The sequence below is a fragment of the Siniperca chuatsi genome, linkage group LG17 (assembly GCF_020085105.1).
Source record: "Siniperca chuatsi isolate FFG_IHB_CAS linkage group LG17, ASM2008510v1, whole genome shotgun sequence".
Taxonomy (NCBI): Eukaryota; Metazoa; Chordata; class Actinopteri; order Centrarchiformes; family Sinipercidae; genus Siniperca; species Siniperca chuatsi.
The window spans coordinates 26,624,982-26,641,366 of NC_058058.1; the positions used below are offsets into that span (position 1 = coordinate 26,624,982).

General features: G+C 39.2%; 1 protein-coding gene across 10 annotated transcripts in view; it reads left to right on the forward strand.

Moving 5' to 3' along the window:
- The first annotated feature begins 11,559 nt into the window (after positions 1 to 11,559).
- Positions 11,560 to 16,385, forward strand: part of epb41a (erythrocyte membrane protein band 4.1a) — a 157,972-nt gene continuing 153,146 nt past the window's right edge. For 4 of the 10 annotated variants that reach the window (XM_044170560.1, XM_044170561.1, XM_044170565.1 and 1 more), the window contains exon 1: positions 11,636 to 11,819. In XM_044170560.1, the coding sequence (XP_044026495.1) occupies positions 11,726 to 11,819 (94 nt within the window). In that variant the 5' untranslated portion in view covers positions 11,636 to 11,725. Of the gene's footprint in view, positions 11,820 to 16,385 lie in introns of all 10 variants that reach the window. The other 6 variants (XM_044170563.1, XM_044170566.1, XM_044170557.1 and 3 more) reach the window with 5 other exon arrangements.

Here is a 16,385-nt window from a genome sequence, read left to right on the forward strand (position 1 = left end):
CTCGGCCTCAACTTTGAGTGATTTATGTAGTTTCCTGATGGACAGATAAATCTATCTGAGGGGGAGTCTTGTGTGCAGAGCTAGCACGTGAAACTGGCCTCCGTCTGTCTCGGAGGCTATAATCACTGGGGGGTTCGGTTGCCTGCTTGCCCGGCTCCAGTTCTGGTGCCCATTCCGGTGCCGCTCCCCTCCAGCTTTCCCCGTTGGTTCCCCCTAACCTCCTCGTCCTGGTGGTCCAAAGCTCCTGTTCTTGTGGTGTAAACACCAACACTCCCCAGAGAAACTGATATGAAACCCTATTTTCCTTTAAATTTATAGTTTTTGATGTTTTTTTACAGCAGAAATTTGCTTCTGAGAGCATGTGGGAAGAAAGAACATTTAATAAATCTTAAACATAAACTGACTCAAACTATATGCTATGTTATGTGCTCTCTCTCGTGTTTTAGAGTATGTGACTGAGTTTACGGACCTCCTCTTTAATGAGGTCATCCATGACCCTTCACCCTTTGTGGCTGAGATGAATGCAGTGGCTGTTCCTGGATTCCTGTGCTCACATTATGAGTGACCTGAGAAATCAGACGCAATTGCTAGCCATGTGTCCAGGTTCAGCTGTCCAGGTGGGGTGGGAACAGCTCCAACACATGGTGACTCAACCCCCGTCTAACCTCACAACCCCTTTGCTAATCAGCTGATTTCTGCTGGCATGTAAGTCATCATCTCCACCGTACTATTCTGGCCCTTACTCAAAATGTTGTTATTTGGGTAATATATACATTACATTAGGCCTGTCGTGATAATTACATTATTGACTTATGATATACAGTATGAACATGATAGTAATGATTTGACAAGAGTGTTTTCCCCACATGCAGTTGTCATCGTCTTCCTCCTGCCTCAGTCCATCCCTGCACTAGAGCCCCACCAGCCTCCATTTTAAAAAAGTACTGATTGTCAAAACTGATTGACAGCTGTCCAAGACTTCTATGAAATGTATTAAGTTTATTGAATAAATAATTGTGTACATAACACATTACCAAACAATTACATTATAAGATACTTTTTTAATTTAAATGGGAGGTTTAAAGCCTGTGTACTCCCCATCTTCATCCAGGTACTCCTGATGAACACAAGAAGGCATGACCACCCTGTGGTGCTTTCCCAGGTATCCCCAGCACCTCTGTAGGCCTGGTAGTGAGCACGACTGTAATGACAAAATAACAACAAAATGTCATGTGATAATTTTATATTTGTTGTCTAGGTTTGTTTTAGGACACTGTGGAGTTGTTGTTATCAATATCTGTTGTCCTTTTAGAAGAACACCTATGTTGACAGATTCATTCTCACCAGCAGGTGGTGCTATAAATGTAATATTAATGTTTGTTATTTTCTTCCAGTTCTCGACATTTTGAAGGAATGTCTCAATAAAGAAGACGATAAAAAAATGTCGAGGAGATTATCTGTCTGCTTAGCTGTGCTCAGGTCGAACAGTGAGGGCAGAACAACCCCTCTGAAAGTAGTTGAGTTTATGTCTTTTATGAAACATTTAAACAAAAACAGCCTTAGTCTTATTTTTTCCTCTCTGTTTTGGTCAGGTCTTCCAGAATGGGACCCCAGAAGATGCCAGTTTGATTCATTAACCTGCAGTCTGCCTCAAATCAGTTTGGCTGATGGACAAGGACATAGACAGCAGTTGTTTGTTTTGTTTTTTAGTTTTTTTGCAGTGAATTTCCACGACCACACAGCAACATTTTCAGAATGATTATCCCATTACTGCATGTTACTAACTCGACATCTTCTCTCTCCCGTAGTTTTGTGCTTTCTCGTTTCTCTCCTCTCTCCTTCTGTCGCTTTCAGCAGGTATTTCTGCCTCCGGAGCTGCAGAGTCTGGATCTGTGATTGCTGGAACAGTGCTGCTGTCTCTGTGGTGGAGAGGAGGTGGTGTGACTCAGAGCCTACTTAGTGGGCATCACCTGAAGCTGCTTAATCGTCCTGTCCTCTGTTGCTCTTCCTGAGGTTTCTGCCATTTTTTTCTCCGTTAAAAGTTTTTTTGGGGGATTTTTTCCTCATTTGAATCGAGGGTCTGAGGACAGAGGGTGTCGTATATTGTATAGATTCTAAAGCACTTTGAGGCAAATTGTGAGTTGTGATATTGGGCTATATAAAAAACTGACTTTACTTGACTGATGTGTGCAACATCATTATACTTTGTTTGCCTAATTAAAGCAAATTATATTGTTTTCAGTGCGCATTGATATCTGTAACATAGTGAACTCTCCCATAGTTTATTTATACACAGATCCATGTATACATTAATCATCATCACTAATATGATTCCATAAACAGTACAACTTGAGAAACTCAAGGAGTCCTAAACCTTACCAGTTTTTGAAAGACAGGCATACCATTTAATCAACACAAATGAACATGGGAATTAACAGTGAGGAAAATGCTTCCAGGCAGGTCCTCGGTCTTATAGCGCCTCGATCAGGTTAATATTGGAGTGAATGGATGGCCAGAGCAGCTCTGAGCGTCTATGTTGCCACAGATGGTTTTACATTGGAGTTAATTGAAAGCCTGGTGTGTCTCATACAAATGATAAAGGGTGCCTTGTGCATCTGTATGACAGGCCAAGGGGCGTGACAAAACGTCGGCATTTGACAACCTGGGAATCAGAACGGGTTGTTGGTGCTGATGTGAGAGCAGCCTTCAAGTCAAGAGTGCAGATGTCATGAGTTCAGTTCAATAAAGGGGTTCAGATGCAGAGTTCAGAGTGGCAGCATAAACAACAAAGTCCATTTCAGTGGATCATTGAATCCAAAGCCTGCAGAGGGAGCACATCTCTGCTTTAGTAAGTGGAGGAGGCACTAACTCTGTCTGGTGTGAGAAGGAGACAAACAATTTTTCAAAACTTGCAATGTTCTGTGACCTCTTTCAGTCAAAATATTGCAGGAGGAGAATAGAGTCTGTTTACATGCTTTATCAGAAGCAACATGCAACATCAGGTCAACACGGTCAAAAAGTCTCTCTTTTACCTCTGAGGCTTTTGTAGGAACAATACTATCAGACAGTTAATGCTGAACACAAATGCACCACTGGCTAAAATGAGTCATGAGGTTATGAGGCCAAATTAGAATTGGTAAGTCAAAATTGGAATTGCTGCTAGAACAATCACATTCACATCTTCCAGGTCTTGAACAAAGCACTATTCTTCAGGTTTGTTAGGTTTAGAGATTTAAATGTTGGCTAGAGACAGGTGTCTTAACACCTTGTTCTAGAATAGCATCAACACAAATTCAAAACCTGTTTCTTTAGGTATCTGCTATTGCTTAAAGTGTGACAAAACTATATTTGGTTTCAAAGTTACTTTATGTGGTGGAGCTAAACTAAAATTCCAAAAGTCAACTTAAGAAGCCCATAAAGAAAGTGGAACATCTGCTAACTCTAGGGTAGGCCATACATTCTTTCAAAAGAAGTGATTAAAGGCTCACTGTGTGGCAAACTAGCAAGTCACTCCGTGTCTGAGATGTAATGTAAACATCCAAAAGGAGCCTGTGTGTTATCAGACAGCCTGCACCATGAGTTCCACAACACAAGTTTAAAATGTGTGGGACTGACTGAAAAACTATGTTATAGCAACAGAGCAGCATCAGATGCAGTGTGTAAACATCACCCTAAGTGAACAAAAACGACTACAGATCAGAACAAACTGGTCAGAGAGTACATCTGACATTTTGCAACAACAGTCAAGCGGTCTGAAAATTGTTTCATTTAGCAGGAAGCACAGCAATCAAATTACACAAAGCATCACTACTAAAGGCTCATGTAAGATTTTATAAACAAATTATAGCTCAATGGAATAGGTCTTGCTATCTGCTTGATCTATCTATCTATTTATCTATTCATGTTCTAACAATGGAACTCCAAGAAGAAGTATGCAAATTTTACACAGAAAGAATAACTATACTGCTAACCAACATTGCAGCTCAGGTGAATTAACAATATTACTTTTGTTAGCAACACAGACGTAATACTGATTTCTGCTCGACATCACTATGTTTTGTAATGCTCTCTGTACAGGTCAGGTCTGGTGTGAGAGAAGCTGGTTATTGTGGTGCAGTTATCACAAACATTTTAGACCATTCACTTTACATGTGTACCTCTGTGTGGAAAAATCATTCCTGACCCTACAGTGTCTTTTCCAATGTCCAGTTCTTCCGCATCTATGACACTTATCTTTTCTCCTGTCCCTGGGTGTGTGTGCGTGTGTTTTCTGTGGAGCACCTCTCTGAGGGGTTCCAACTCTCATCTGAAACATGTCGCTTGTCTCTAAGACTTCAACACTATGTTTATCTCTGAAGATGTCTTTGTCTGCAAAGCGAAATCATGACAACAATAAAATCAGCTGTCTGCCTATTATCAGTAGCATGATGTTATATTTTCACCATCTCTGCAGCTCTGGTTTGCAATTCAGCCTCCATCGTGGGCATATGACATGCAATGACATGTTCAGCGCTTTGTTCTATGACATCCATTAACTGATCGACACCCACGCACGGCGTTTGTTATCCTCATCCACACCACAACGCTGATAACATGTTGTATTGTGACATGAGATTCGGGACATTCTGATAGTGGCAGATTGATCTGTGGTAAATTTGTACTAGCAGTCTTTTCTATTGGTGAATTAACTACAGATTAATTTTCATTTTCTGTTGTGTAGTGATTATTACTCATATTTATAGCATGCACATTAAAACATTAAACACACGCATTCAATACTGCTGCAGCATCAAAAGCTACCACACTCTTATAAGGATAAGCTTGGATGAGGCTTGTTGTCCTTCTGGCCAGCATGGCTGATCTCAATCAGCTCTATTTTGGAACATTTAATCAACAGGGCATTGGCGAGTTTAGGCACTAACGTTGGTTAAAGGGAAGCGCCTATTGATGATCATAATGTTGTATGATAGTATTAATGTAAAGAACACATATAGGCTATGAAATAAAGTCCCTCAACATACTAACATATGAAACAACCTCGTGTCTCAGTAATAACAATTAAGTCCTTTTCTATAGACGCACAATTGCAGACAGTGCATACAAATGACAGGCATGGGGAGGGGGGGGGCCAGCTGGAGGGGAACAGCACCGGAATGAGCACCGGAACGGGGGCTGGGTAAGTGGCCAATGGAACTGGGCCAAGCCTCCCAGTGAACACAGCCAGACTGGGACTGAACACAGCCTCCGAAAGGCCAGTTTGACGACAGTGGTCCAAAGCTCCGGTGCTCGTGGTGTAAACACCATCACTCCCCCGGTGCTCCGAACTCCCAGTCCAGGCAGAGTCAGGACCGTTAGCTGCACAGCTAACTAAGCTAACAGCAGCTACAGTTAGTTACCTTTGCAAACATCAGTTGCAACTTTATAACAGTCACTCAAATAATATATATGCTTTACAAAACATGTATTATCTGTTTACAAAGTATTATTACATTTCCAACTTCATAATAGCCATTCAAATGTTTATTGATGCACTACACAGTATGTACTAACCACTCAAATAATGTTTATAGATCTACATACTATTTATTAACCATTTACAAAGTATTATGTTAATAACTTGATTATATATATAAGGGCTGTCACACTACCCACAATAGTCACACAATAAGAAAAAAAGTAAATGATCCAATTTATGACATAATTTCAGCCTGACTACACTAAAATCAAGTGGTCACGTGTCAGTGTGATTGATATTACAGTACATTGGCCAAACTGTGAAATAAAAGAATTCTGGTGAGTTTGAAAGACGAACAACGTATTTAGACAGTATGAATATGTAATTCCACAATAAAACGGATGAGTCATTTAGTGTAAATTTAATCATTTCTAATTAAATGAAAATATGTATGGAGGACGTACTGTATTTTTAATTGAGCGGGAGATCAAGAGAGACTGTGGAGATTTAATATATCAAGATCAGTCATCTCCCTCACATAAACTTTAATCATCCACTGTGTAACCTTAAGCATTCAATTTGTAGATTTTTTTTTTTTTTTACAATTGCCTACACACATTTCTCAATAATGAGTTCACTTTTTCCAAAACTCTTCACACAGCACAACATCAGTCAATGTGGACAAACCTGAATAACTTTTCAAAGCTTTGATACAAAATGCCTTCAAAGACTACTGTACATCTTAAAAACTTTCATCTCACTCAAACTCAGCCACCACCAAAACTCTGGTACTGAAAATTAGACTGCAGTTTATTACATTCTGCTACATCCATGTCTTAAGAAAAACAAAATGTGTATATATAGAAACTACCAACCACAGCTGATTCCAATTTTAGCTGAGCACCTACCCAGCTGATTATGCATTTACATTTTTGGCATCTATATACAGTAAAAGGGCAAATCTTGATGAGTTTTTCTCAGTAAACATGGACTCAGCCAGACACAAAGATACCCCACAGAGGATTTCTTCTCATAGAGGTGGATCATCCACATGATGAGATGTCTCTCCTGGATGCCTGGACATATCTGCAGAAGATTGCCAGAGATGGATCAGGCATGCAAAAAGATTATTTCCCAGGTGTGTTGCAATTCAATTCAATTCAATTCAATTTTATTTATATAGTGCCAATTCATAGCAGAAGTTATCTCATTGCACTTTTCCTATAGAGCAGGTCTAGACTGTACTCTTTATAATATTAATTACAGAGACCCAACAAATCAAATGCAAGAGAGGACATAAGGAGTAATGTGGATGAGAACTTGTGACCAAATACAGAGGGTTGACTAGCACTGCTATCTGTAGATATCCTATGCATATATGTGTAGTGAATATATATACAGATTTGTTTTATACTGCACATCTTGAATGACTTTAGTTTAGAAAAATGAAGCCAACTGAAGCATTTTGCAGCATTTGTGATTCATTTCTGTAAAATATACTGTAAGGTAGCACAATCCATGCAGTAAATGTGCCATTCTTTTTATTGGAATGGAATCTCGATTTTTGCAAGAAATAAATAAATAAATAAAAACTACTGCAGTATGGGTAAAGGTTAGTCAGGGTTCATAGTAATACACATCATAATGCTACTGGCTGTTAGTGATTTTTCTTGTTGGGAAACATATGTTGTATGTCTTAGGGTACAAGAGGTGATCCTGAGATGTGTATGAAGAATTTTGGTTGCATTAATGCATTAGATTAGATTAGATTGGCTTTATTGTCCACCTCAGTGGAAATTGGTCTTTGGCTTCTCCCAAAGTACAGCAAAGGTAAATACAATGCACATAATACAGTATACAATATACAATAGTGCAAATGGGCAGGAAGCAACAGATAAATTATATAAATAATGCTTTATAATTAATTTTGGATGTAGATTAACTGTTGTGCTGAGCTGCGTACTGGTAAAGAGAACTGTGTGAAGAGTTTTGAAAAAGTGAACTCAGTATAGAGAAATGCATGAAACCAACTGTTAAAAAAAACTGTAAAGGAAGTGGTGACAGACACTCTCCAAAAGGAGACAGTGCACTTCCAGGTTTATCATCTCCACGTGCAGTCCTCAGAGTGGGCACCACTTTCTCATCACAGCTTTCTCACAATCTTTTCCAGAGGATTTCTGCCTCCCAGGGACTTGTAGAACACTTGCATCACTGTAGAACATTCCCTTTAAAATGTCTGTTTTCTTACATTAGAAAGAGTACAATGTTCAAGCTTACCTTGGCTCTTTCACCTACGCCTTTCAAACTACCCACTGCCAGTTTGTAGCACAGGCTGGGGTTGCCTGTCCTTTAAATATTTGGTGTTTCTTTAAACAAGTAAAAAAATCTTCCACTGCTCATTTCAACCTATTTTCATCACTCATTAACTTGTTTTCAGATTTTGTCAGAATGTTCTTTTAGGTGTAATTTTCTGTCATGTTTCATGAATACTCAGACTCATTTCTAGATCTTGGTTGATCAAAGTTAAACTAATCTCAGTTAAACTAATCTTTCAGCACTGGCTGATTTTTTCACTTTAAAAAAAGAAGCGATGTGGGGAGTGGTGGGGCGGCGCCCTAGCGCGCTCTATTGGCCAGCTGCCACTGCTGGGCTGGCTGTTGAGCGCCAGTCAGACACACACATAATGCAGTGCGTTACCGCCTCCAACTGTAGACAATGGCAGGGACAAGGATTTATCTAGATTCTTTCAGTTTGTCTATTTTGTTGTTGTTTTTGGTACTGAGTAAGTTTCAATGATTTGTTTACCTTATGATTTATTTATTTATTATGATTTATTTTTTTTTGGGGGGGGGGGTCAAGCAACTACGGCAAAATTTTATTTGTTCTTGGTATTCCTCCATGCTTTTATGTAAAAAAAATAAATAATACAATGAGCTATAGACATACCAATCCATCTTGTGGTTTGAGTCAGCCACTTAGTGGCGAAATTATTTGAGATTATCTACGTGATGTCACGTTAAATGGTTACGTTGGATTGCATCATAGTTTGAAATGCAATATCAAACAAATTTTAAATCAATGTTCTAAAGTAATTTCAAAATTTTCTTGGGGTATTAGACAGGATGCATGCCACCGATAGAATGAGGAAGTATAATATTGATTCATTACCTAGCCCTGCCCACTGGTTCCTGTATTTGAGCAGCTTTCTTGCGTACTTGTACTTGGAGTATTTTTCAAATTCAGTAATTTTACTTTTACTGAAGTACGTTTTTTCTTAAGTAGTGCACCTCAGTACATTTTATATCAGATCCATTACAGTGTACATATTTTGTGGTTCTCATAAGCAACAGAAACTGAATGATTGTAAATTGACAAATTGTGGAGCCATTCACAGTTAACAGTCAGTCAGCAAAGAGAAGAGAAATCGTTCTCTTTTGTAAAAAGTAACTTTTAGTCTATGTACATTTTAAATGAGCTGCTTTTTACTTTTATTTAAAGGTGCTATTGATAACATTCAGCCACTAGATGACGCACTCCCCTCCCCCCTTCCATTCTATTCCAGTGGTTGCCAGTTTGTTGTAAAACCTGCATATTTCATGGTCGAGTAGAGTGAGACTCAGACAGACTCAGTCATGTCAAGTGATGAATCTTTCGTGGTAGAGTAATGAATTCATTTTGCAACATGTAGCTATACATTAGCTATAGATTTAGGTTACTTTGTGCGGTGGTGTTTCAAGAGTCATGTAATGTTATCTATGGTAATCTAAGGATATGGCTAGCTAGCTTTAGGTAACGTTTAGCTTGTCATCTAAGCATCTAATGCAGGATATACGCAGGTATACGGATTATATCTGCTCATTTTTAAGTCGGCATTGTGTAAACCTACTTCTAAATCCCCTCTGATGTGCATCTTTGTTATACATTGTTTGAGGGAAATATAACGTTAGAATGCAACCGTCACTAATGCTAACGTAGCTCCTCAGGGATTGAAGCTGTTATTTTTCTAATTTTGACAATCTAACCGGTAACAACGCCATTAGTTTTAAGGACTATGGCTGGCGGTAGTTGTTGTATATTTTGTTTAAATATGCCAAATTGTAATTTTATCAGGGTCCCCACGGGTCCTTGAAAGTTTGTGAATTTGAGGGGGGAAAAAATCAAGGCAAGTTTTTGAAAATAGACATAAATATGGGTCATTGAAAGTGCTTGAATTTGTATATTTTATGCAAGAATAGAAATTTGATTAAAGATTTAAAGATGGGGTATGTGATTCTGGAGAAATCCAATACCATGACATATACAATACGAACAACGACACAGCAAGTAAGGTAACGAATCATGGCTGGAATGGCTGAAATAGTGTTGTGTGGCCTGGTCCAAGCCACTTGGAGAGCCAGGGTGTACAAACACTAAGATGGCTAATATGTGCTACCGTCAGTTGCCACTTGTTACCATAGCAACAGTAAATATTTGATGACTTTGATTATACATAAGATCATCATCATGTTCTTTATTTATTGTGCCAAGCATCCCAATTGAAACCGATGATAAAATGATTAGATAGAATTCGAACCAGTAGTGATTATGTGCACTTATGTCCTGCGAGTTGATCTGACGAGACAGTGTCGGTGTAGATTCCCAGTTAGCTTACCGGTTAAGAAGAAAAGTGGTCTCCCTGGCGTGGCTTTTCAGCCCTTGAAACTCCTTCAGCTGACTCCAATGAGCAAAAGCTGAACCAATGTTCTCGGGCTCTTACCGTCAAACTCAGCCAGTTTTCCATTTTTTCCACACCAACTTGCAACTGCTAAGACTCTTGATCGCTGACGACACAGAGATACCACATGATACCAACGTTGTTATACTACTGGCTCACAAGCCTTGTTAGAAGGGGGAACGAAACGTCAGACGTCTTACACAGAGATAAACAAAACATTCATTTTGGACCCGTCAAAATTTTTAAAATGATTATTTCACAATCATATTTTATTTTTTTTTAGGAAAAGCTCTGTGGATGTATTTTTTAATTATTTGTCTACATGAAAATGTTACAAATAAAACCTTTAAGTAGATTTGTACACCAGTACTTTTACTTCTTCTTAGGTAAAATGTCAGCAAAGTAACAGTACTTGTACTTGAGTAGAACATTCTAGTCTTTCTACTATAATAAGTTAATAAGTTAAGTTTTGTCTGAGATGCCCCAGCACCTGTGCCGGTGTTTCTGGGGACATCTACTGGCAGTTAAACGAAACTGCAGCTTACATGTAGTCCAATGCAGATCTAATGGCCTGTCTACATGAATCTATTACACAATCCACCATAGGCGAACCCTGCTGTACCAGATCTTTCTCAGACATAATCAGTTGGACTATACATACATATATATCCCCCCACTGCAGCCCAGTGAGCATGTAAAGTCATTACAAACACCAGATGGTTTATTATTTATATGTAGGTGTGTCCTATAAAATAGTCCACAATGTAATGCAGTATATTCACATGTTGAAGGAGGTGAAGGAGACCATTCAAATAAAAAGTGGTCATTTAAAGACCAGATAAGGAAATTGAAGTATTAACTGGCAGACTTAATGATTTGTTACTTCTAAGGTAAACTACAATATAAATATATATAGATTGATGTAGGTGGTGGGGAAATGATGCACCTACATCAATCTATAGTTCTGTTATGGTTGTGCAGTAGCCTATGTATACATAAGATTGATATTATTTGTAGGCTTTTGAAGGCTGTATTCAATTCAATTATATTTATATAGTGCCAATTCATAACAGAAGTTATCTCATTGCATTTTTCCTATAGAGCAGGTCTACACCGAACTCTTTATAATATTAATTACAGAGACCCAACAAATCCCACCATGGGCAAGCATTTGGCGACAGCGGCAAGGAAAAACTTCCTTTAAGAGGCAGAAACCTCGGACAGAACCAGACTCAAAGGTGGGCGGCCATCTACTGCTGCCATGTTAGGTTTTGAGAGAGAGAGAGAGAGAGAGAGAGAGAGAGAGAGAGAGAGAGAGAGAGAGAGAGAGAGAGAGAGAGAGAGAGAGAGAGAGAGAGATAGATAGATAGGGTTAGGGAGGCACAATGCAAGACTCTGCGCCATAGACATTTAGACAGCCTCTTTCTTTTTCTATCTTTACAGTATTCATGTTTCCGGTCTAACATGGTCTAACTGTGGCAGCTTGACTCAGCATTTCCCGAGCCCGAGGCAGCCACTCCTGCGGTGTTGATGTGATGACCTGCTGGTGATGTTGCATGACATTAGCAGAAATCCAACTATCTGAAGCGGATGGAAAACACAGACATCTGTCGGCAGAGAAGAGGAGCAGAGCCGCTGTCAAGCTCTCAGGTGCTGTAACTGTCTACCAAACTGTAGGCTGCATGATGTGCTGCTGTTTCATATTCTACTGTACTTACTGTAATTATGCAACTGCTGCAGTAGTGTGATGGCAGGCAGTCTATTCATTTAATTTTAATGGGGAGGCAGTAGGAATATTCTAGATCTTATGAGTATTAATATTGCTATTTGGCCTGTTAAAGGTTTTTGTCACCATAGTGTGCATGGTCTCTGACAGACGCATTACAACAAAAGCATTCACATGCAGTGAATGCATATTTCATTAATCTGCCACAGCTGCATGGTGTTACTGATATGGGAGGATTTGGTCCTGAAAACTTGCCAAGCTCCTTTGAAAAATCAGCCACAATCATTAGTTTTGCCTCTCAGCAAAGGCCATTGACACAGAAATCCTTATGATAATGAATCATTCATTTGTTCTGGTAAATTCGGCTAAATTCACTAATTTCACTAAAATCAACATTGTGTTAGTAAAACAGAATAATATAAAAATAAATGCCTCAACATAAATAATTGCAGTGTATATTGGTGGTTATTTTCTTTCAACAGCAGATAAAATGGTTGTAATCTGGGTTTGTTATTGAAATGAGGCACTGTGTAGCTAGGAGGTGTGTGTGGAGCTGAACAGGCAGATGATAATGCCTGAAGTTATTTTCTGTACAGAGACAGCAGAATGTATTGGGGCGTCTGTGGCCTGTCACCCACACAGTTGTGTGTCCAAGTTCCCATAGTACATCCCTGATGAATGTCTGCACAGACACAGAGCCGAGGCTTCCCACTGTTTGTGCAAAATGTTGTGTAAGCACTGCAGACATCAGAATGGGAACCCTGTGTCCTGAGTCAGACTGAGCAGAAATATTATTTATTGTCGTGATTATGATGAAAGCCTAGTGCTGATCATGATCCAGTTTTGAGGCTGCTCTGCAGGCAGAGGACAGGGCTCAAGTTATTTTACTGCCATAAAATAAATACCATACAGTAATCTGAATAAGCTGCATCCCACTTCAAAGGCTGGTCATTTGAGGACTCAACCTGCTCCTCCTCCTACACCTGGGAAGGTGTAGCCTCCCACAGACCAAAAGTAATGAAATAAGAGAATCAAATAGAATAGAAAAGAATATACTTTAATGTCCCCGTAGATAAATTTGGACTCAAACACAATCTATACAAAAAACAGACAACACTGTGATAGAAAAGTTACACAAAGTATGTACAGTACTACACATATACAGTGTATCACCCAGTGCAACAATGTGGCTCGTTCATGTGTTTTTAATAGTTTTTGGACAACAATTGAGCTCTATGGCACAGAGGAAGACGACATATCAGGCTTTGGGTACACACACAAAGTACTTAGTGGGATCAATTCATTGTTGGTTTGGCTCTGCACATGGTATTTGATGACAGTAAGAAAAGTATTGAATATCACCAGACTTACCCTTGAAATGGCAGATAAAGTGTACCAATAGGAAACTGGGGCACTTTCTCTGATACTGAGTTTACACTGAAAATGTTCAGCATCAGTAATGAAAAAGGCCTTTACCACAAAAGCCTAAAGCTTACATTGCAGCTCCCCTTATTGGTGGCTGAAAATGGCAATGTCAGCTCAACAGCATTATACAGTATGTTACATCCAGTGTACACTGGATGCGGCTCCATCTCAGAGCTCATGCCCAGCTCCTTTGTCCTTAGACCAGCTTGTGTCTCTGAAGCCTGAAATTCACTTGAATCTTGATTCAGACATTTGCTGTTAAATTACTATTTAATGCAAAAATATGCTGTATATGTGCAAGGCGGAGAAAAAGATGGCACGGGGGGGGGGCATTTTCCATGAGCTGCAAACATGTTTTCACAATGCTGTAAAACACAAAAAAATGTTGGCAAAACAACTCTAAAAGTATGTCTGCTGAAGAGGAGACTGCTCCATTTCTGAAACACTTCCAGTTGACATTTGAACTGTGATGGAGACATATCCAATGGACATCCAGGGTTACTTCCTGGTTAAAAGCTTATACTGATAGGCTAGATGAAATCTGAGCTCCCATGAAGCGGTACTATGAAGCCTCTGCTTCTCAAGTGAGGTGAAAAGACTTTGCTTTTGATCAGCAAATTAAAATAAAGCACTATGTCAGTGTTGCTAATCTCGGAAATATTTTGCACACCAGCATCAGCAGGTCGACTTGGCTCCTTATTTAGACAGCCTAACACAATCTGGAAGCAACCAGTCACCTCACAGGTCAGTCAGGGTCCTGTTTGTATCCAAAAGCATGCACACCTGGCACAGAGCTCTATACAAGCTTGTTTTCAAAAAGCAATCAAAAGCGATTTCTCTGTATTTTCAGTGTTAACTCTTTAACCAGTTAACATGTTGAATGTTCAGGAAAACACAGAACACAGTACACAGAGCAATAAGGACCACGCACCAGAGACTTCAGAATTGCCACCTGCGAGCGTGTGTGCATTTTGACCAACAACACAATGATAACCTGGTTGGTTCACAGCATCACAGTCTACAGACAATTCAACTCATATTAAATTCATTCATTAAGTTAGTCTCAGTATGTCTCAGAAATCAGTTTCATCAAATATACTAAACTATCAATTTGGAACTCTGATTAATAATTAAATTAAAAACTACAACCAAATTACCATATCAATAGCTAGTAAAGTTTGAAGGGTCTAGGAGTTCTGAATAATAGAGGTTGGCAGCATTCCCTCTTGTGCAACATTAAATAGACCAGCATGTATATTCAGACGCATTTATTTAAAAGATAATAAGAGTAAAACACACAATATGTAATCTAACTAAATGTACCTAACTAAAGAACAAAGGGGAGTGTGTGTGTGTGTGTGTGTGTGTGTGTGTGCGACTGTGCATCCTCGAATGTCGGCTACGCACCAGAAAAAATGGGTATATGTTTCTTTGTTCTGCCTTCGTATGTTCCACATGCATGGGCATGAACACACGTGTTAGGTCAGACACCAAAGAGTATGTGGAGTTTCCTCTCCGTGTGTGTGGCTATGTTTAGAGCAAGTCGAAGTATATGTGGGAACTGTGTCAACTGTATCTGTGTGAGATAACGGTGCCAGGTTAGAGGATGGTTAGTTTGCATGGAAGACCCTGCCTTTGTGTGAAGCATGACTAACATCAACTTAGCGGTGTGGCGGAGCCAACTACCCAATAAACTACTTATGAAAAGAGGTCACAGCAAAAAAGCTCAGTAGCTACTGGCACTAAATAAATTAGTTTACTCTCGGTTAGCGGTGCTAGCCAGGAATCTTCATTTGTCAGTTCATTCAAGTTTGTAACATCTGGGCAGTTAATGAACTGTTAATGAATCCAGATAAAAAACAAGGACAATGACATAGTATAAAAAAATAACCAGTGTTTATCAGTTATTCATCGGGGTTAGTGAGAATAGGAATGTTAGTGATGTAAATTTGTTAATGTGACATGCAGAGAGAGTGGCACCTAGAGTGATAAGATATTATAGAATGACAGAATGATTTGTTGGTTCACTCATTGGATCGGATGACAATACTGACTACTCAATGTAGTACTTAATCTGATCTGGGCAGATTTTACAATTTTGTCCTTCAAGCAGGTGTTGCTGTGGAAGGGTGTCATCACTTTTCCAAAATCTCAAAATCCTAATGGCTGTATCATGGTTTTTGTTTGACAGTATGGTAATGTCCTGAACTTGTGTTGGATAAGGACATTTGTGTGACTAGCTCTGTAAGGTCATAATGCGGTGTCCTACTGCTTTGCAATAGTGGTCTTACTGACAAAATACTACCAAGGAGTTGATACTTGCAAAGTTTGACAGTGGTGTCTGAGTCCAATCAGAATTTAGGCTTTTCTCAACTAATAGTAGGATGTCTGGCTATTACTGAGTTTGCTGCTGTTGCTGAAAAATCCAAGTGTGCCTATGCAACTGCAAGAAGTTACCCTAGCTAGCATCTCTCTTACTGTCAGTACAGGGGTGGACTGTGTTGTTAGTTGTTGTTGTGCTTTAAGTTTTTCTTAACATGGTTTAGGGCTGTAACTCGCCGGGTAATAAAAATTATAATAATTTAAAAAATTAATTTATATAGCACATTTCATACAAGAAATGCAGCTCAAAGTGTTTTTCAATAAAGAAAGTACAAGCACCGAGTGCATCACATGAAAATAGACAGGATGAACATAAAAACAGTGATAGAATGCCATAATTAATGTAAAATTGTAACAACTGGTGAAATCACTGGCAAAGGACTCAAACGCACGACTCAGAAACAGGATAGTGTAAGAGCAACAGTCTTTACTTGCCAAAAACAGGTTCGGTACACAGGTGATTAGCCTGAGACAGGCAAACAAATCTAGTAAGGAGTAGGCAAAGGCGAGGTCAGGGAAAACAGGCAAAATCCAAAAAAAAAAACAGGAATATACTAAGCACAAGGAAATAAGGCCGGAATGCTAGACACAGGGTACTAAGATGAACTGGCACTGAGTGAGGGAAACACACAAACTAAATACTCAAGTGAGGGGAGATAACAAGACACCGACCAGGTGGGAAG